This window comes from Leucopleurus acutus (assembly GCF_964270905.1).
Source record: "Leucopleurus acutus genome assembly, chromosome: 4".
Taxonomy (NCBI): Eukaryota; Metazoa; Chordata; class Mammalia; order Artiodactyla; family Delphinidae; genus Leucopleurus; species Leucopleurus acutus.
In genome coordinates, this window is record NC_139146.1 from 135,085,200 (window position 1) to 135,108,084 (window position 22,885).

A 22,885-nucleotide genomic window follows, 5' to 3' on the forward strand; every position below is an offset into this window, starting at 1 on the left:
CCAACACAGCCAAAAAAATAAATAAATAAAAATAAATTAAAAGAAGCTTCAACATTAAAAAAAAATGACAAAGGAAAAAACATTTTAAAAAAATATAAATGAAAATCCAAACTCTTTCCTCTCACATACATTTACTTACTTGTTTCCTAAAACCATATTATTATGTACTTTTTATCAAGGGAAGATTGTACAGAGGGTCATTCACCATATTATACTGGTTCAAACTTCTATTTCATACGTACATACATAGAAATAGAACGCAGCGTGTTAAAATCACGTAGCAGTAGAAAGAAAAATTCACAAAAGGCCTACAAACATTGTCCTTTTACAAAGCTAACATATTAGGTGAAATATCACATTAGGTATACCAAGCTTTTTGTTTTTAATTTTGGGGTCATCTTTGACTCCTTTCTGCCTCTCACACCTACAGTCAGTATGTCAGCAAATCCTGTTGATTTTGACTTCTGAATAAATCTAGAACCCGGCAACTCGTGAGCCCTTCACTATAAACAACATTGTCTATCACCTAGATTTTTGCAGTGGTCTCTTAAACGTCTCCCTGACTCCCTCCATCCTCCTTCCCTGACCTCCCCCGCCACCATCATAGTCCGTTATCAGCACAGCACTTAGTAAAATGTAACGCGGACGTTGTCATTCCTCCAATGGCCTCTCATCTTCCTGAAAGTATAAACCCAAATTCTCACTTCAAGTCCTCTGAAGTGTTGGCCCCCTTCATGTCCTTCACCTCCTCCTCTACTCCTCATTTTTATTCATTTCAGTCCAGTCACATTATCTTCTTTGCTGCTCCTTGAACAGTCCAGATATATTTCCAAATTGGGCCCTTAAACTTTGTTATTCAATCTGCCTGTGAAGCATTTTTCCCAGTAACTGTGCTTCACTCCCTCACTTCCTCTGATCTTTCTACAAAATCACTTTCTCACCAAAGGCTTCTCTGCCACCATATCTAAAACTACAATGCCTACCCAAAACTCTGACTCTCTTCTCTGCATTATTTTTGTCCTTAGTACTTATCACTGTCCAACATTATATATCTTTTTAGTTTATCTCATATATTGTTTATTTCCCTCATTAGAATTAAACTTCCTGAGGGCAAGATATTTGTCTATTTTGTCCTCTCTTTTACCCTCAGCTCCCAGAACAGAGCCTGACACGAAAAAAATGAATGAGTGAATAAATGAAGTCAATTTTACTTTGAAGAAATTAAATCCAAAATTGTCTCCTAGAAGGGAAAATATTTGGCTACCTATAGCACTGTACAAACTGACCAGTCAATAAATAAAGCATGTAATAAGGATGTAGTGAAGAGTGTAGGATTATGAAGGAAAGAAGAGGGAATTAAATTTTAAAAAACCTTTGAAATAAGTAGTCAAGAAAAAATGCTACTGAGGAAAGGAGAACCAGGAAACAAAATCATCAAGTGAGGTGACAGATGAGAAAACTCACGTAAGTAAAAGCCAACAGGATCAACTGAGAGAGCCCAGTTCACCACTTTGCCTGCCCCAGAGATGCCTAGGCCTCTTGTTAGGGCAGGAGGGTTAACAATCCTCTGGTGAGGCTGGTTAAACCCAGCTCCTGCCTTGTCTTCCCCTTTTGTCTAATGTCTATATTATATTTGAATGTTGCAGAGTACTAATGATCAAAGTGGTAGTGATTTCTTCAAAAAGAAGGAAAATGCCTTACTTATTTATGACCATGGCAAAAATGGTATAAGTGGAGTAATAATGTCTCCCTTTGACTATGAAGCTAACCCAGCTAGTCTTTTGATGACCTGCTGCCCTTAGGTTATTTTGACCCCATACTTAGAAGAGGTGTTTTAAGTGGACTTTCATCAGACTTAATCAGGGAAAAACTAGAGTCCTTGTGTAGCTAAGGACCAGTCTCAAAAGGTTTCCTCCCTTTATCTACCCTAAATATAAAAGTTGAAAATTATATAACAGGCCCTGCTTATCTTTATAGAATATTAAAAGGCATATAATATTCATCATTCATTCATCAAACAATACTACATTTTATGTTCTAGGAATTGGACTAGTTTCTGCATATTCAGCAATGAACCAAATAGACACGGATGCCACCTTCTGGGGAAGTAACAGTAAAAAAGAAAGTAATATACTGTTGATCAGATGGTGCTGTGTTCTATAGGAAAAATAAGACAGAGTGCAAGGACTAGGGAGTGCTGGGCTGTAGCCTTCTTAAACTGGATGGTCAAGGATAGATTCACTGGTAATGTGATATTTGAGCTGAAACGTACAAGAAAGAAGGGAACAAGACGTGGATATCTGAAAGGAATAGGAACTGTAGACAGAGTGAAGAGCAAGAGCAAAGGTCTTGAGGAGACAAGATGCTTGTGGTGTTGAAAGAGCAGCAAGGAGGCCAGTGTGGTTGGAACTGAGGGGTCAAAGAGCAGAGTGGTAGGAGTTGAGGACAGAGGTTCATGGGGCAGGGAAGACCAACCCCCATGAAGGTGTTAGACTCTGGGCTATGTGTAAAGACAGTTGAGGAGCTGTGAGTATAGGTATGAAATTTGATTCATGTTTAAGAGGACTGTTCCAGCTGCTGTGTTGACTAGGGCCTGAAAGGAGGCAAGGACAGAAGAATGGAGTCTGATTATTGTGAAGATTCAGGGAAGAAGTGCAGATGAGCTGGATCAGGGTGTGACTGATGTAGAAAGTGAGACGTGGCCAGAATCCAGGGGGAAAGGCTACCAAAAAAAAGAATTACCATTTTCTCAGAAACAAATGGACATTTCTCCAAAGTAGACATACAGATGGCCAACAAACACATGAAAAGATACTCAATCACTAACCATTAGAGAAATGCAAATCAAAACCACAATGAGGTATCACCTCACACCTGTCAGAATGGCCATCATCAAAAAATCTAGAAACAATAAATGCTGGAGAGAGTGTGGAGAAAAAGGAACACTCTTGCACTGCTGGTTGGTGGGAATGTGAATTGGTACAGCCACTATGGAGAACAGTATGGAGGTTCCTTAAAAAACTACAAATAGAACTACCATATGACCCAGCAATCCCACGACTGGGCATATACCCTGAGAAAACCATAATTCAAAAAGAGTCATGTACCACAATGTTCATTGCAGCTCTATTTAAAATAGCCAGAACGTGGAAGCAACCTAAGTGTTCTTTGATGGATGAATGGATAAAGAAGATGTAGCACATATATACAATGGAATATTACTCAGCCATAAAAAGAAACGAAATTGAGTTATTTGTAATGAGGTGGATGGACCTAGAGTCTGTCATACAGAGTGAAGTAAGTCAGAAAGAGAAAAACAAATACCATATGCTAACGGACATATATGGAATCTAAAAAAACGATACTGATGAATCTAGTGGCAGGGCAGGAATAAAGATGCAGACATAGAGAATGGACTTGAGGACACAGAAGGGGAAGGGGAAGCTGGGATGAAGTGATAGAGTAGCATCGACATATATACACTACCAAATGTAAAATAGATAGCTAGTGGGAAGCAGCCGCATAGCACAGGGAGATCAGCTCTATACTTTTTGACCACCTGGAGGGGTGGGATAGCGTATAGCTGATTCACTTTGTTGTGCAGCAGAAACTAACACAACATTGTAAAGCAGTTATACTCCAATGAAGATATATATATATATATATATATATATATATATATATATAAAACAACACTGAGAGTAGCAGTTGGAGGAGGACAGGAGATTTTGAGATGTTACATTTGACATTCCTCTTAGACATCCAAGTATGGATATATCTAAGCAGTTGGAGCTTCAAGTCAGAATTCAGGTGAGATGTCCAAGCTAGAATTATATATTTGTGAGTCATCAAATGATATTTGGATGGTACTTAAACCATGAGACTGAATGAGATCACAAAAGCATAGCAATTCTCATATTTTACACTCTTCAAATTATTTATGTGGATTTTATCTATTGATGTTTACTGTATTAGAGATTTTGCTTATTTGGATTATATCCATAGATATTTATCATATTAGAAACTCAAACAAGAAATGTTTAAAACAGAAGAGTACATAAGCACACATACCATTAACTGTCAAATGATTGTGTCATATAGCTTCTAGAAAATTCTACCGTATGCTTGTAAGAGAGAGGGGAACAGACAGGAATTCCCTGGCGGTCCAGTGGTTAGGACTCTACACTTTCACTTCCAAGGGCCTGGGTTCAATCCCTGGTCGGGGACCTAAGATCCCCCAAGCCACGCGCCGCCCCCCCCCGAAAGAAAAAGAGAAGGAAACAGACAAATAATATTTTAGTATTAATATGAAAATAAAGTTGTCTTCGCCCTGTGCTAGATGCTACAAAGGGTGCAAAGGCAAAAGTTATCAGGGACTTCCAGGAGACTCCAGACCAAACTTTGAAAAGTGTGATTGATGGAATAAATCAACAGACGTGAAAGTACTTGGCCATGAAGTGTTGGTCTTGATGGATTCATACAGAGCTTTATGATTATTGTTCATACAATATTGCTAATTTTCTAGCTCAGTGCATGGCAAATTGATATGTTAGCTGAGAGTCAAAATCATTTAGCTCCAAGAATTTTACATATCATATGTTTCGTCTGCTTGGCCACACTTACCATCAAATAACACTTTTTAAACTATTAATCAAAATCAATAGGCTTATGGCGCTACATCTGGTACCAAAAGCACGTGATGTTTGTTATTCCTGCTCAGAATCGCAAATGTAAAGTTATTACATTGAGAGCGCACACCATGTAAGTGGGTAATGCTGCAAATATCCACCATAATAATAGCAATGAACAGTAGAAATAGCGGAACCTTCTTAAGCACAGATTCCACATCATTTCCATCTTTGCATTCTCTTTAGCAACCAGCACAGTGCAAAAAGATTCTAAGGTCAATGTAAAAAAACGTAAAAAATATAAAATAAAAATGGCCTAAGGAAATAAGAAATAAGGTTCTTGGCTTTCAAAACTTTCAATCAAAATAAATAGAGACAGAAAAGGTACGCTCAGGAAACAACTGAAAAAAATAATTGCTGAGTCCAAATATGAAAATATTAATTAATTTAGTAAATATTTATTGGATTTTTCTGTTTATGTTCCATGGATTTAAATCTTGAGAGCATTCTGAATAGTAGAGTTGTAAAATACAAAGTAAGAATATTAGTTTAAAATTGTCCTAAATATCAGCCTTCCAGTGTGAATGCAAGACATGAATATATAAAAGTCGTATGTCTGTATTCATTTGGTGGAATAAAACGGGCCTTTTGTTAGGAAACAGAAAGTTATCTTTGATTTCAAAGAGGCAGGGTCGCCTCCATAAAGGGAAGCAGTTTTCAGGGTAATAGCCTGATCTGTGTGAATTATGGACTTCTTCACTAAAAAAGTTTAGTCTAAACCATTCCTATAAGTGATATTGTAGATGATGATCTTTTGGAAAGGAAGATGACTTAGAGCTGTATACCAAGTTATTATGTGGAAGGATGTCAGGGACAAAGCATGAAAGGATTTGAGGCCCAGTCTGAGAATATTGGATTTGATTGGACAGTAAATAACCATTATATACATTCTAGAACAGAACATTGATATGACGAACATAATGTTTACAAAAGATTACTTTAACAGCCCTATGTAGCCTGAAAGAAGCCGACAAAACTTTGCAAATAGGAGAAATAAAGAATTTTAAGTATGTCCAAGCATCCTTGCACATTGCTGTAGTGATTTGGGAAGTACATCTCCAAAATAGCTGTGGATTAAAAGAAGGGATCACCTCTGACTTTTGGTTGGTCGGGAAAATGATTTAGAGAACATAAAATTTTAAGAGTTGTTTGCAGTTATTCATTTTTTCAGTAAACTAGGATCTCAATATAAGCACTAAAGAAAGTATGAAAGCACATTTTTCTCCATCAAGAAATTTTCTGAGTAATGTGATGAATGTTATGATAGAGGAATGAGTAGTGGGCTTTAAGAATACAGAAAGTAACATTTAAATCAATGTTTTAAGCCATTTGTCTTCCTTCTCAAAATGCTTCAGGGACATAATACATTCTATCATGAACAGTGACCTCGGTGGTGGTGAATCTCAAGGAGGGGGGCACTCCCCAGAGGAGGAACGGAGGTGGGTCACAGATAGTTAGAACAGTTGGGAAATAGCCCAGGCAATTCTGATACATCCTACCAGGGAGGGCAGTCTGAGCCCTTGGAGTCTCTTGACAACACCGTGCTTGCTACAGAAGGATGGCTGTTTCCCTTAGAACTCTTCACCCAGAGAACTTTCTGGGGTTTTGTCTGTTTGTTTTGTTTTTGTTTGCATTTATTTGTTTATGTCTGATATATTTGCTCTAAAAATTTACTTTCCTCCTTCCCCCAGCCCTCCTTTTTCTTCTCCGGGGTCAGGCGGGGGGCGGTTGCTAGAGATAAAAGGAAAGTCATCTAAAGAAATAATTACTGGTCTCTGTCTTTGTGAATATAGGTTTCTTATCAGCCTCTCTGGGGCCAAAAAAGTTTTGCTTCCTCTGTTAGTTACAGTTTCATAGGAGGTTGAAGCAGAGTCCCATGCTTAGGGATGGCTTATCTGAGATAGTATCTCCCACCCATGGTTCACTCGTTAGGAACATGGCAACGTGCTCTCTGTGTCTCTCTTCTCTCCTTCTGTCCAGAGAAGTGTTGGTTCTGTAAAGGATCATGAGCTGAATCTAATTATCATGGATTAATAGATCTATGATCTCTGAATCCACTTATTTATAAATTGCTTATTCATAAATCAGACATCAGCTTATTTATAAAGTATCCTCATACTTTATAAGCAAGTGTTTGCATCGTTTTGCCAGAAACAAACATCTCTTTTTGCCTTATGAAATTAGATGCTGTAACATATTTTATTTTTTATTTAAAGTTGCCTTTACTTAAAAGCCAGAAGATAATTTGCTTTTTATTGATCAAAAATCAACCCGGGCAACAGAAATACAAAGCCGTTCAGCTTGTCATAGGTGATTTGCTACAGGAGGAACCTATCTCTAGCATGCGGATAATCCGTTTCCACAAAGAAAGTACAAACTTTGTTTCCTAAGTAGTCTTTAACTGGAACTGAAATGTAGTCTATAATTGTACAATATAATCATATTGTATATAAATGGAAGTAAGTAATCACAAGTTAAACAAGGTTCAATGTAAAGATAAAGCTAAAAATAGTTTTACAAAAATGTTTGTTTAGAACGTTTTGGAACCGTGTGCATGGCCTCATGTTTTGCAAATAAAAAAAGAATCTCATTTCTTATTTGATCATTTTCAAATATGTTTTCTTTTATTCCTTCTTAGTGTGCACTGGTATGTGAATGTACAGCCCCAGAAACTGTGAGCAGAAAAGATAACCTACCTTTTTTGAACGCAGGTATGTACCTCCCTTTTGGAAACTTACATTCATTTCATATGAACATACATTTTACTTTTCTGTGAACTCAATACTGAATCTGAGCAGCATTCTTACAGAACCATTGTAGACACTTATTAAATATTGGTAATCTTGGGAGTGGAGTCAGCAGAGTGGTGTTAGACTTGACAAGTCTGTAAGAAAGATATATAATATATATAAATACATGTATATAGCTTGGCTATATGGCAAAACAAATTCCTTTTAGCTTTTGGATTTTGTATCATCTGAAATGAGATATTAGAAGAGGGAGTATTAGAAATGTCAAGCTCTTAATTAGTTTGAGTTTTAGTTTATTACTTTTAATGAAGTTGTTAAAACAGTATGTATATGGATTCAGTAGGAAAAATTCATATACACATTTGTACATTCCTGAGTGTGTGTGTACACATATGTGTGTGTGTGTGTGTGTGTGTGTGTGTGTGTGTGTGTAGTGTTACTTATAGTAATATATTTGAATTTCAACAAGGAACTAAACAATGTGATAAATGATGACTTTGAGATATCTGGTAAAATTACAAAATATGTGATAATATATATCTATAAATTATGGAACTGATTTTTGAATGATAACATAAATTATGTTACCAGTAGTGATAATAATGGCAAATAAGTGGCAGGCGGGATGCCACTCATATGCCTTGCCTTACCTTGCTTTCTGATGTGTGCTATGAAGAAGGCAGTATTATTATCTCCGTTTTACAGGTGAGGAAATTGCTCAAGGTCACTACCTAGTGAATAGCAGGTCCAGAATTTAAAGCCAGTTTTAATCCCAAGGCCTTTGCTCTTAATTACCAGGTCATGCTATTACTAAAAAGCCATTAATTAAAAAGTTGGTGTAACAATAGAATAAACCTTAATATTTTTCTAGCCTTCTATGTTGTACATTTCAACAGTGACATGGATAGCATGATAATCAGATTAATGAGTGATACAAACTTCAAAGGCTTACTAATACATAACCCCTAAACTATTAGCAATTTTCCCCCGCAGGAAGCCACTAATAATCAGGGATGGAGAAAGACAGGCAACGTTTTGACTCAAAGAACTCAAAATAAAATATAGCAATAAAAAACCCATTAAATGTACTTATTAGAATGAAGGATTAAACCAAAGAAGAGCAGCTGCTTCTCAACCTATGATCAAGTGACGTGTTTTTTAAAAATTTTTATTAAGGATGTAATGCCAGGAGGGACATGCATTAAACAGTGAAGGGGCTACCTGGACGGCTAGACCAGCCATGTACCATAAAGTACTTGATAAGTTATCCGTGTGGATAAAATAACTAATGTAACCTCAAAGGGTCTTCCTCACATATATGTTTTTCACCTGAAAGTTGACCAAACCTTTAGTCCTTTATTTCAATATATCCAGATAATCTATTTAATTTACCAGATGTCAATTTTGAGAAATAAAAGTGAATGTGGGAGATACTACATTCATGTTAAATGCAGTTTGAGTGAATCAAATTATCATCAGAATCATCTACACTGTAATTATAAGACACTTTTTAAGTGATTCACCCATGTGAACCTTGTAATTTTTTTATGCCCAGAAAGAGAAATGCCATTTTAAAAAACTGATTGGTTTAATATAAATTTCAAAGAGAAAGAGAAAAATGGCTCCTGGAGTAAGAAAATATATCACTTAAGGAAGAAGAGACAAAGGGAACATAGTGAAAAGTAAATCTGCACCTCCTAATTCTTGTGCCATAAAATCTGCAAGGCATGAGTCTTTGAAGCGTACTAACTCTTCCAAATTACTAGGGTACAATTCCTAACATATGAACCGTAATATGACAGAAAGTGATATGGAAGTGATGGAAGCAGCTGCACTCTGCAATTTAAATATACTCAGCGGAGTGAAAGATGATTGATTACTGCTTTTCCCTTTTCCTGGAGGTGACAGTTTTGGTGGTGATTCTCCACTTAGGTCTGATGATATTTCTCAATGTCCCTAGTCCAGGCAATCCGGAAGTGCCTGGAATATATTTGCCACCAATATTTTCTATGAGCCTTCTTATATCAGGGAAAGACAAGGCTAAATGACAGTCAAATGTTATAAAAGCTAGATTTTTTTAAAAACTTATTTTAAAGTACAACTAAGTGCTATATATGAAATGTTTCTGTTCCAAATCTAAGTGTGTTGTGCACATATAGCATATGTAGTAGCTAGACTATGCGCCTATGACTTTGGTTTGTGTGTACCTTGGTCTTTTTTTCTATTTATTTGTCTAAACTCAGCAACCTTGGAATTAATCCACTCTATTCCCATCTGGTAGTTTTTCAAAATCTTCAGGTGAAGGGAGTTATTGACATTCTTCTCAAGTCTCTGTATTCATGTATTATGTGGAACTTGCCAGTCTCAAGTGAGTGATGAAGTTCTTCCTGAGTGAGTGCAAAAGGATGTCATAGCTCATAGCTGGTCCTCACTATTCTATTTATATCTCTAGAGGTTTTATGCATGACTTGGGAAATTCACTTATCTATTGTGAGACTACAAAGAAAAAGCTCTCCCCCCTCGGGCCTCACCTTTTTCATGCCCTGTTTGCCTCTCAAGTTGAATGTGTATGTTGGGAGCCTGGGGAGTTGAGGGCAGGAGGAGAAAGAGATGAGAAAAAGGAGAGGGGGCAGAATTTCCAATTCCATAAAAAAGGTATATAAGTACCTTAGTTATAGGAGAAAACAAATTCCTTTCAGCTGTTGGCTTTTATATTCTCTGAAACAGGAAACGCACTAGAAGGTACAGTATTAGAATTGTGAGGTTCTCATTTTGCTTAATTTTTTAATTCTGTAGTTCATCAAATAAAGTTGTTAAAATAACAGATTTACCCATTTAATTATTTGTTTATTCATTTAAGCAAATGGTAGTGAAAGCACTTAGCACTGTTTGTTGTTGAGGTATTGTTTGGGGGATGGGGGGTAAGGGAAGTTATTTTTGAACAGAGGGAAGTGTAGACAGCAGAGTCTCTTATCTGGTCACGGAGTTGGGTGTCCTACTAAGTCTCATCAACTGAGGTGCCTTGCCTACAGCAGAACAAGAACAAATGTGCTCTGGTGGTCTTAATATCAGAGCACTGGACAGACTTCTGAAGAACTGGTGTCACAGCCTAAATTTGCTAACCAGCAGTGTGACCCTGCCAGACAAGTCAGCCTCTTTGGACATCAATTCTTTTGCAATGAGCAGATTGACCTGGACAGTCTTTGATTTCCTTTTTGGCTCTCAATGTCTGAAGTCTGTAGAGCATAGTTTAGCTTTTGCTATGTCTTCCTTCGTTTTAGAAATACTTCATGAAAGTATTCATTTTCATCAGTCTCACGTGGAGTCACATATCTATTCTTTGTCACTTACGGTTGTCTTTCTCAGGAGTTATTTATTTTTAATAAGCCTGACCACAGATAAGCTTTTTAAACATTTTTGTCAAGGAGACAATTCTCTCTAGATTTCCTGAATCTCCCAATTTTCCTTGTAAAAGTATAATGCTACAGAATACTTCAGTCCATGGACTTTGATATTATTATGCCCAATCTGAGGAGCTAATGGGCCCTGTCACCAAGTTGCCTATTATCTTCACATTTCAAGTGAGTTTCCCCCTGTCAGCAAGCATTCGATCTGATACAGCATCTTTCTTGGTTGAATTCCATACTGCTTGAGTCATGAAATTATCCTTGATAGTTTTTAAAGACGACTTTCATGCTTTACATTAAAGTGTGTGTGTCCATTGCCCTCACAGAGGGTGTATTTGACAACGATGATTTCCATGACTGTGTAAGTTAGAATCTAAGCCACAATGCAGGGACTACTCTGCTTTCAGCCCTAAACACAGGCAGTTTCCCTCCTGTTTGGAGAATTTATTGGTGTTTTTCTTCTTGCCTCACAGATAAATCGCAATTTTTCTCGAAATAGTCCACTATATCTTTGATTCTTTTTCCGCCAATAGGATTAAGCCATCTACTACTATTGCCGTACGGAAGATGCCTAATTGTGTGCTGTTTAAGAAGAAACGTTGCTTATTTATTTCTGTGTCTCCAGGGCCAGAATACAATAGGCACTCAGTAAATATTTGTCAAATGACTAATAATGGGTATATCTTATCGTTTGAATTGACGCTTCAGGTAACAGAAAACTGCAGTGTTATTCTTCTCTCCGTGAGAGAGATGTTCAAATTGAATCATTTAGGTTTGAAATGAAAGAATTTATTACTCTCCCTAAAAATTACTATGAAATTCTCATTTTAAGTTTTTTCCTGCCTCATATGGCGCCATAGACTTTAACTGCCTTTCACAATACCACACAGTGGAAATGAATATTGGGTGACATTCTCCTCACTACCACCTCATGTAAAGCAAGGCATGACAGAATATTTCAGGAGATATTCTGAGAGACATTGAAAAATAGTTCCCTCTATATTCATTTTGAGTCCTGAGGAATTCCAGCCAAAAAACAAATCCCATTTTCCCCGTTTTTTCTTTTCATTCAACTACCTTGTCAAATCTTAGATCATATCAATTTATGCTAACAAAGCTATCTCTGTTGTATTTTCTCCATACTAGTTTAAATAGATTTTGCCCTTGTATTTGTAACTCCATGATGTGTAAAATATGGGACCATCTTGGCTTATAACATTGGCCCTTTATCCTTTGTACTTACTTACTCACCAGATTTCTTTGCCCTTTGCTGTTTTAACAAATCCAATGGAGTCCAGTGTCTACTGAAAAAAAAGCAAACACACACACACAACCTAAAAGTCGAGAGTTATGTTTTATTTGGCGGATATTCTTAGGACTTCAAGCCCCCGGAGACAGGACTCTCAGATCACTCTGAGGAACTGCTCCAAAGAGGCGAGGCGGTAGCCAAGATATATAGGAGTTTTTGCAACAAAGAGCAGGTAGTCGGAACATCAACAGATTATTGGTAATTAAAGAAAACCAGACATCTCAAGCTAATGAAATTAGCGCTTTTCTATGTATGGGAAGATGCAAAGTCTGGGCTCGTTGAGATCGTTCCTTTGATGTGCACCTCAGCTATCTGGGGCCAGTATCCTGCATTTTCTTATCCTGAGTCTCCTCAGGGTGGGCCAGCAGGGTGGCTATAGCAGTTGACAGCTAGATGGCAGGCATTCTTTGCTTCCATCCCAAGTTCCCTCGGGGTTCTCCCTCTGGGAGGCTGTAATGTGATGACTGGATGGCTGCAACATCTTCTGTTTACTAATATGGAAGGTGGCATTCTCAGTTCACACCATTAACCTTGCTCTTTTGGAATTTTCATGTTTTCATTACCGTGTATTAACATATTTATGGTGTTAAGTAGCTTCAATGGAAGAGTGAATTTCACTGCCTAGTAATCAAAGAAATCATCTCTTAGACACCTCTAAATACTTCAGCTGTCTTCCTGTTGTAAGTTTATTACCCCCTCCACTGCCCACCTTAGGTAAACTAGAAGAAAAATAAAGGCAAGAAGAGGATATAGTCAAAAGGTTAACATTTTGTGGACAAACGTGAGCAGGGCTTTCTCTCGGCTGTGGTTTTCCTTCTTTTATTCTGATGCCTGTGCTCTCTCTTGAAGAGAGGTTTTTAGTTATGTCCTTCCCTCTTGCATTTTCCCCTCTCAATTTACACAGTTGTCAGGGCCCTAACTGTTCACCTATTAGGGAAAGTAACGATGAGAAACATCTGAGGTGTAAGGTTTAAGCTCATTTCTGTGGAATGTTTGCATATACTGGGCACTGTGCTAGGTACAGGAGATAACATGAGGACAAAGAAAACTGTACAGTCATGGCCTTCACAAGTTTACATTCTAATGGGGGACACAGAGCAGTAAACAGACAATTATAGCACAACTGATAAGAACCATGATAGAGATGGGGGTGGGGAGTACAAAAGAGAAACAACTGTAGGGAGGGAGCAGAGGGAAGTCAAGAAGGGCTTCCTGGAGGAGGTGCTTGCTGAGCTGAGTTTATAGGATGATTATGTGTAGCCAGGAAAAAGGAGCGTTCCTTTGAGGTGCAGGGAATACCTTGAACAGAGGCAAATTGGCAAGAAACAACTTGAGTTCCATGAACCACAGGTCATTCCAGGCTGCTCAGCATGAAATATGAACCAGAAAAGGACACTTTTGTAGATCTGTCCTTTACTTTAATGACTGAATTAGAATGAACAGGGAAGATCATTCAAACTAGAATGAATGAAGCAAAGCTCTTTTCTGACCACCCAAAACCGAAGCTCCGAATTCTACACATTGAACTCGCCAGTTTTCACCAGTTGGAGACTAAATCCCCACAAAGATTATCTTTATGTTTTATTCTGCATCTGTAGTAGTTTTTCTTGTTCTTGGCCTTGAATTGAAGATGGAAGGCCAAGAGCTTGTGGGTTTGGCTAGACTAGGGAACAGCACTTTGTCTGACTCAGCTTATATACTATTTCTATTCTTATTTGTTGTTCCTTTAAAAACAGCACAAACAATAACATAATTTAGATTTTATAACACAACTAAAGAAAAGTAATTTAAAATTCTGGGGGAATTTAGTTTTTAATAGTTCGTTTCATCTTTATTATTTTAAAAGAGATCTTCCTTTGCTGTGTTTTCTGAGCTCCTGTCATGCTTTCTTACTTTCTCTTTTCTAAGCCTTGCTTAGGATAGTCTTTCAGTGATTTCTATTTAGGATTTTTAGTTCTCATCTAATCTAAAAAAGAGCCAATCTACATTTAAGATGTATGTATCTAAATCTAAGGTATTTTCAACTACAAATGAGAGAATGTCATTATCTAATTGGCTTACACAGACTTATCTTTACTAAGCGTAATGTAGCATTTGGAGAATAGGCAGTGCATGTACATTCGGCTGAATGATGAAACTATTAAACAACTGCATAATTAAAAGCTACAGAATGAATAGATTCTCTACAAGAATCTACAGTACATTAACATAATGATTTTGTAAAGCTTGAAGCCAATGAAGTCAGATTCCATTTAACTACGTGACATCTACCACCTCCTGAAAGCAAGAAATTGCATGAAGATAATCACAGATGAGCTTATTCTGGAGAACTGTATTAAAGACAATCTTCATTGTTTGGCATTCTGATGACCCCCTCAACCCTGAATCCAGATTTCCAAAACTCCTTGTCTAATCCACTGATGTCCCCAACACAGACACAGAAAAGAGAAGATCGTCCCTACGATATCACTCTGGTTTATCTTTTCTGCCCCAGGTTGCTTGAACAGCCATCCTTTTTTAATGTGTTGTCTGTGTTTTGGCTTTGTTGAACATTTCCTTGGCATCTTTACCTTGATAGTTCAGAACTGGAGCACTTGGCTTTCACAATTGCTGGAAAAGCAGGTGGTGTGCTACCGTATTAAAAAGACCTTTTACAGTGTCTGGAATAAATGATATGGGAATTTGAGTTGTGTTGCAATTTTAGGAGAAAAAAATCTGTCATTTACTTTCTGTCCCTGTGTTCACCTTAGAGGGTGGATCTCAGTGGGAATGTATTCATATCTGGACCATCTTAGAACTTTATCCTTATTAAGTCATAATTAAGACTGTGGTGGTGTCCAAAATCTCTTCACTACTTTTCCCTTGGTAGAATCTGTCACGTGATATTTTTAGCAATTGTTTTGGCAAAAGCAGTGAAAAAAAATGAAGATGATACACACAGAGCGCTCTTTAAAAAGAACTTATGATAGATAAGTTAGATAGTTGTTTTTGCTGAGTTGAGCCTATTGTATGGTCAGAAATGCATCTCCTACATGAAGAAATACTTGACATCAGTGGAAAGCCAGAGCTGAAAGTGGTGGGCTTGTTTACACAGCTGGAGTGTGTGTGCAGAATTGTTGAAACTGTATCTCTGCTATAGGGGAGAAGCATTTATAAAATGACAAAAGCGGGCTTCCCTGGTAGCGCAGTGGTTGAGAGTCCGCCTGCTAATGCAGGGGACACGGCTTCGAGCCCTGGTCTGGGAGGATCCCACATGCTGCGGAGCAACTAGGCCCGTGAGCCACAACTACTGAGCCTGCGCGTCTGGAGCCTGTGCTCCGCAACAAGAGAGGCCGCGATAGTGAGAGGCCCGCGCACCGCGATGAAGAGTGGCCCCCGCTTGCCACAGCTAGAGATAGCCCTCGCACAGAAATGAAGACCCAACACAGCAAAAATAAATAAATTAAAAAAAAATGACAAAAGCGTTCATCATTTATGGCCCACTGTTCAATATTTGATACATGAATACCTTGCCTTTCTTTTATATGAGGATGGCAGAAATCTCCTCACTATGAACCCAGCAAAATTTTGAGTTGAGAACATCTTATCTGGTCTGTTTGTAGCCGTTGGAACAAATTTCATGGTAATTAAAAGTCAGGCCATATATATATTTTTAATTTTCTAAGTCATAATCCATTATATGGCATTTTGAGAAACAGTAAGTGTTCTTGCTTTATACATAGTAGGTATTCAATAAGCAATGCTACTGGATCAGACTTGGTTGTAAAGTGGATTCCACTATGTCTACATTGAGATCCTAATAGCTATGTGCAGTTAAATACTAATGTTTAGAGATCCATGAGTTTCAAAAGGTTAGAACCTGTAGCATGAAAGTTAGATAGGAGACATTATTGGGAATTTTTGGGGGGCTAGATCATGTGGCCTGATTTTTTTGTTTATTATTTGCCCCAAGTGCTTTCCTTAAAAAAACAGCAGCATTCGCACAGGGTCCTGGATGTTGTGTCTCGGGTGGTCGGAGGATAGTTCTGGAGCTCATTAATCACACTGTCCTTGATTTCTACCACTCTATTTCAACAAAGATTTATATTTAAAATACACTGAAAAGCAGTAAAATGAAAACAGTAAAATCAAAAGTTGAAGGACTAGTTTTGTGATAACAGATAAAATAAAGAATATCATATTTTTCAACTTAATTACAATACAAATTTTGACTCACGGGCCCAGCTGCTCCGCGGCATGTAAGATCTTCCTGGACCGGGGCATGAACCTGTGTCCCCTGCATCGGCAGGTGGACTCCTAACCACTGCACCACCAGGGAAGCCCAATCGAAGGGTTTTTAACCGTGGTTTGGGAGATACAAAGATTCTGTGTAATCCTGAAAAAAAAAAAAAAAAAAGCAGAGGTTAAAAAGCAGTGCATATACTAAGTATAGATAACCCAAGTAATTGAATATTTACTTAGGTTACTAAGGAAAAATGTGGACATTTCACAGAAAAAAAAGAAACAGAGACCGTTTCTGTCTTACTATAAAAGGATGCATTTGTATTCCTGATCATGTTAGCTACATTAGAATTCCTGAGATCCCATAAATGGTTTAACCTGACTTACAATATATTGAATTCTGTACATACATTGTTTTTCTTCTCCACCTCTAGAGATAGGGCAATAGAGGTTATAGTAAAATTCTTACATCTTTAAAACATTGTCACTTTAAAGATGAATGAAATATCATAGTTTCTTTCATTGGCTGTAAGTTTCTGTATTTCATATAAAAGAAAATACATCTGATAAGGGCTAATATCCAAAATATATAGAGAACTCGTACAACTCAGTAACAGCAAAAAAAAAAATTCTGATTAAAAATGGGCAGAGGATCTGAATAGACATTTTTACAAAGAATACACACAGATGTCCAACAGGTACATGAAAAGTTACTCAACATCACTAATCATGCGGGAAATGCAAATCAAAACCACAATATCACCTCACATCTGTTAGAATGGATATCAAAAATAAGAAATAACAAGTGTTATTGGCAAGGAAGTGGAGAAAAGGGAACCCTCATGCACTGTTGGTGGGAATGTAAATTGGTGCAGCCACTATGGAAAACAAAATGGAGATTCCTCCAAAAACTAAAAATAGAGCTACCATATGATCCAGCAATTCCACTTCTGGGTATTTATCCAAAGAAAATGAAAACACTAATTCAAAAAGATATATGCATCCCAGTGTTCATTGCGGTATTATTTTCAATAGCCAAGACGTGGAAACACCCTAAGTTTCCACTGACGAATGGATAAAGAAAATGTGATACACACACACACACACACACACACACACACACATGGAATATTATTCAGCCATAAAAAAGAATGAAATCTTGCCATTTGTGACAACATGGAAGGACCTTGAGGGCATTATGATAAGTGAAATATCAGACAGAGAAAGACAGATACTGTATGAACTCACTTATATGTAGAATCTAAAAGCAAAAACAAAATAAAACGTAACAAATAAAAAAACCGAACTCATAGATATAGAGAACTAATTGGTGGTTGCCCGAGACAGGGGATGGAGGTGGGTGGAACAGGTGAAGGGTGTCAAAAGGTATAAATTTTCAATTATAAAATAAATAAGAAAGGGGGATGTATTGTACAGCTTGGTGACTGTAGTTAATAATATTGTATTGCATATTTGAAAGTTCCTAAGAGAGATTTTAAAAGTTCTCATCACAAGAAAAAGTTTGTGACAATGTATGGTGACAGATGTTAACAAAACTTATTATGGTAATCATTTCACAATATATACAAATATACAAATGATATTGAATCATTACATTCTATACCTGGAACTAATATAATGTTATATGTCAATTATACCTTTATACCTCATTAAAAAGAGAAAGAAAATAAGTATAATTAGCCTTATATATGGATCTGTGATATAATCTAATTGATAAAACTTAAAGGTCATGTTTATGGCAAAAACATAATCCTTTAGACATACAACTTTAGATTTAAAATATTGTCTCTCAACATCCTGGAAATATTCTATCATCTTCTTGCTTCTATTGATGCTTTTAACAAGTGAACATTCTAGCTAATTCTTGTAAGGGGTAGATAAGTGTGCCGGGGGCTTTGAATCTGGTCGTTAAAGAATGAGATGTTTGAAATAAAGGTTTCCTATTTAGTATCAATTCTGATAGTGATAATTGTCAGACTGGACCTCTGAGAATGATAGTTGCAGAATGGATGAATAGTTCCTCATTTTAATGCTCAGAAATATATTTATATTTCCAAGTAATGAATGAGACACAGCCTTATAAAACCCTAAAATGAGAAAGGTATTTTACTCCGTATGTTGAAGAGACTTGGGCCACATAACAGGCTGGGCGTTATTTAAAGTCTTACATCCACTTCAATATCAAATTCTCTTTTTAATTAGCTTCATTGGTAAACTGGAGCCAAATAATCATAGATACTTGACTGGTGATTCACCTGACATTTTGTTGTCCATTAAGCTTTGATATATTTCTCTTATATTCTTTATCCAACAGCAATGGAAATAAAATCCTGCCCTGAAATATAGGGCTTGGTAGTGTGGTAGGGATGGTGGCCTCACAAAAAATGTATCAAGTATTATCTTAATATCTAGCCCTACACTTTTTCTTTAAATCTTTTAAAATCCTTGATGACATGACCATGTTATTTCTCCCCTAGTCACTGTCACCCATCCCAGATATTCAGCTTGTTCATAGTCTCCCTGTCTTGCTTCTGATAATATATGGTTTTGGGAAAGTGTTACTGACTTATTGACACTAAAGTATGAATAATATTTGAATTGTAATAGATCTTAAGCCAAGGAATGAACCTTTCTGACATTTAAGAAAAAAGTCACTTTTGGTAGTAGGGTCATTTGAAACCTCTAATATAACATACCAGTTGTCACCTACTATATAAGTGGGTAAAGTTGACTAAGAGTGATTGGAAGAAATCCAGAAATGTATTTTTTCAAAGCATGTATGGTGTATAAATCCATATATTTTCATCTATATTTATAAATACATATACTTTAAGAAAATCTTTAGAAGGAAAAAGAATTAATAGGTGGTATGTCAGAGAACCACAGTAGCCACATTTATGAATTGGAATTTGTTGTATCACTTTTTAATTTAATAAAGACTATATCCAAGAAGCTACTGAAAAAAATAAGATATAAGGAGAAAATTCTTAGAAACACAGTTACACTACAGATTATGATAAAAAATTTTGATCAAGTATTAGAATGGTAGCCTGATTAATGATTTTGTTAATTGATCTCTATCTAAAGTGCATATCTTTATAATTTAACTATTAACTTTATTTTTTTCACCTTTTCCAGTGTTAAAGAACCCAGTGTGTAAATTATATAGATTTCCCACATCTGACAATAAGTGGATGCGAATCCGGGAGCAGATGTCAGAGAGCATACTTTCTTTTCATATTCCTAAGGAATTGATCTCTCTTCAAATCAAAGAAGATTTGTGTAGGTAAGAGAAAGTGATTTATGATTGTCTCTTACATTAAGTATTTTTTTCATGAAACATGTTTTCTTCAAGTATGATGATAACATAAAAATCTAGATCTGCATTGTCCAGTATGACGGCTCCTAGCCCTGTATGACTATTAATCACTTGAAATGTGATTAGTCCACTTTGAGATGTTCTGCCAAGTGTAGTATAAACACCAGATTTTGAATTCATAGCACACAAACAAAAAAAGACTGATTTCATAATGAAATGTTAACATTTTGGCTATACTGGCATATACAATATGATATTAATTTTATGTGCTTCTCTTTTTACTTTTAATTTTATTTTTTATTGAAGTATAGTTGATTTACAATGTCTTGTTAATTTCTGCTATACAGCAAAGTCATTCAGTTATATATATTATATGCATTTTTTTATATTCTTTTTCATTATGGTTTATCACAGGATATTGAATATAGTCCCCTGTGCTATACAGTAGAAGCTTGTTGTTTATCCATTGTATATATAATAGCTTACATCTGCTAACCCCAAACTCCTACTCCATCCCTTCCTCAAACCCCTCCCCCTTGGCAACCACCAGACTGTTCTCTATGTCCATGACTCTGTTTCAAAGATAGGTTCATTTGTGTCATATTTTAGTTTCCACATATAAGTGATATCATGTGGAATCTAAAATATGATATCTTTTTACTTTTTACATATGACTACTGACCACTAGAAAATTTTAATCACATGTGTGACTCTCATTTGTGACTTACATTACACCTTTTCTGTGTAAATCTCCCACCATTAAAATGTGTTGAAAAAAAATCAATTATGAATCTTTAAAATTTTCTAAAGAAAAGTGGAGAAAAAATCATGTTGAAGACTCAAAAGGGAAATAGGAAAGATTGTAAGGAAATTGACTAGAGATCTCAGTAGAATATAAGGTATGGTTATTATGAAAAGGAATTAGAAAGCCCTAAGTTGAGAACCATCACCTTTTAGGAAAAATGCTGAGAAGAAAAGAATAATGGAGAGAATAATGAAATTTTAAAATGCAGTAGGCAAATTAAATCCACAAAGCCTGCAGAGAAGAACAGATTTGACACTAAGAAGTCACATCTCGGATGTGGAAGACAAACACAATAAGTTCTTCTCAAATGTTCTTTCTTGGGAAAGAACAATTCATGCAAAAACTTGGAAACAGTGAAAACTTATGCAGGTTTTTATTTTACATGCTAAAATCAGACTAACCTTATACTTACTTCTCTGCAGAAGTCCATGGAGTGACATCTACTGATTTTTGATTTTTTGAGAGAAAAAGGTTGTGGCCCACTTTATTATATACGGTCAAGTTATGACTTTTTTTTTTAATGAATGAAGGCAATGGAAATGACAAACTTAAATACGCAGAAGCTCAGAAAATGTCATTCACCAAACTTTCTTAAAGAATCTACCCTCGAAGATATATGCTATCCAACTGAGACAATAATTAAATTAAGAATTATATTTATAATATAAATTAACATACTGTAATCATTAAATTATAATATGAAATTAACATGATATAACATAACAAATTAAGAATGTAAGAATGGGACATTGTCCTACAGAAGGACTTGAAACATTTTTCTTGGTTGGGTGAAATCTCCGGCCCAGACAGAGCTTTACTCTGAAATTCTTTTTTTGGCCTCTTTTGTTTTGTTTTAATTTTTATTGGAGTATAGTTGATTTACAAGGTTATGTTAGTTTCTGCTGTACAGCAAAGTGAATCAGTTATACATATACATGTATCCACTCTTTTTTAGATTCTTTTCCCATATTGGTCATTACAGAGTGCTGAGTAGTGTTCCCTGTGCTATACAGTATGTCCTTATTAATTATCTATTTTATATACAGTAGTGTGTATATGTCAATCCCAATCTCCCAATTTATCCCTCCCCCCTTTTCCCTCCTGGTAACCATAAGTTTGTTTTTTACATCTGTGACTCTATTTCTGTTTTGTAAATAAGTTCATTTGTACCATTTTTCTAGATTCCACATATAAGCGATATCATATGGTATTTGTCTTTCTCTGTCTGACTTACTTCACTCAGTTTGACGATCTCTAGGTCCATCCATGTCACTGCAAATGGACTCTTTTACCCCTAGTCTTACTCAGATCCCAGAAAGTGTTATACTTACCTCAACCTTCCTCTCAACAGCACAATTTTAATGGATTTTCTTAAGTGGTTTGATGAAGACTGTGGGTGTCATCGTGCCCTTATCTTTCAGTAGTTGCAAAGAGTACAAGGTGCTTCATTTTCATGCTTGGAAATCTATCTTGAGAGAATTATTTTTTAAAAAGCTTCGAGTCTTTTCTTCAAAAAAAAAAGGTGCCAGGGCAACTTTATATTATGCTAAGTAACTGAGACAGCTACTTTCTGAATCTTTAAAATAACTATTAACTAAATTATATCATTTTAGTTGGTGAAGAGCAGTAAGTAAATGAGAAGTAGATAAAAGCTGCCATTAAGTCCCTATTCATAGGACCTGTGGATGGATGGAGATAGTTATAGATGGATAGACAGAGAGATAGACAGACACACAGACATAGATATACAGTCTTTCTTTCCTTTTCTTTCTTTCTTTTTTTTTCTTAGGAAAGTCAGTAATCACAGTATGAATTTAGCTGTATAACAGGGGTTGCAAAAACTTTTCCTTAAGGACCAAATAGTAAGTATTTTACAAAATATTTTACAAAAGTGAGATGTTTCCTCTCAATTACCAAGATGATAAATTTGCAAACATGGTCAGACTTCTGTGAAGTCTGGATTTTGACAATCCTACACTTTCTTTCACGAGCCACTGACTCTTTCAGTCTCACTTTTCACCCCAGACGTGAAACTTTTCTACAACTTCTCTGTGTTGGTGTGTTGTCATCTCCCTATAGGGGTAATTAGGGTATTATTTGAACACTTTGTTACATAACTTCCCTCCTTTACCAAGGGAATAGAAAACGGACAATTTTCTGAAAAGACTGCTATGATTGATATCAGCCTCATAAACTCGCAGGTAGAGATTTCCTAAGTTTGAGTATGGATTTAACTGTGAACAAAAATAGCAAGTAAGAAAGGGAATTTAGGGAATATTAGGTATATGTCTAGTCACAACTGTGTCTTAAAGACAAGGCATTATTAGTAGTTTTGTAATCTATTTAACTCGGTAAGAATGAAATC

General features: G+C 36.2%; 1 protein-coding gene across 7 annotated transcripts in view; it reads left to right on the plus strand.

Annotated features, from left to right (window-relative positions):
- Window positions 1-22,885, plus strand: part of INPP4B (inositol polyphosphate-4-phosphatase type II B) — a 583,153-nt gene that overhangs the window by 375,315 nt on the left and 184,953 nt on the right. For all 7 annotated transcript variants that reach the window (XM_082838508.1, XM_082838506.1, XM_082838512.1 and 4 more), the window contains 2 exons: window positions 7,327-7,399; window positions 19,535-19,682. In XM_082838508.1, coding sequence (XP_082694634.1) covers window positions 7,327-7,399; window positions 19,535-19,682 — 221 coding nt within the window. The remainder of the gene's footprint in view (window positions 1-7,326; window positions 7,400-19,534; window positions 19,683-22,885) is intronic.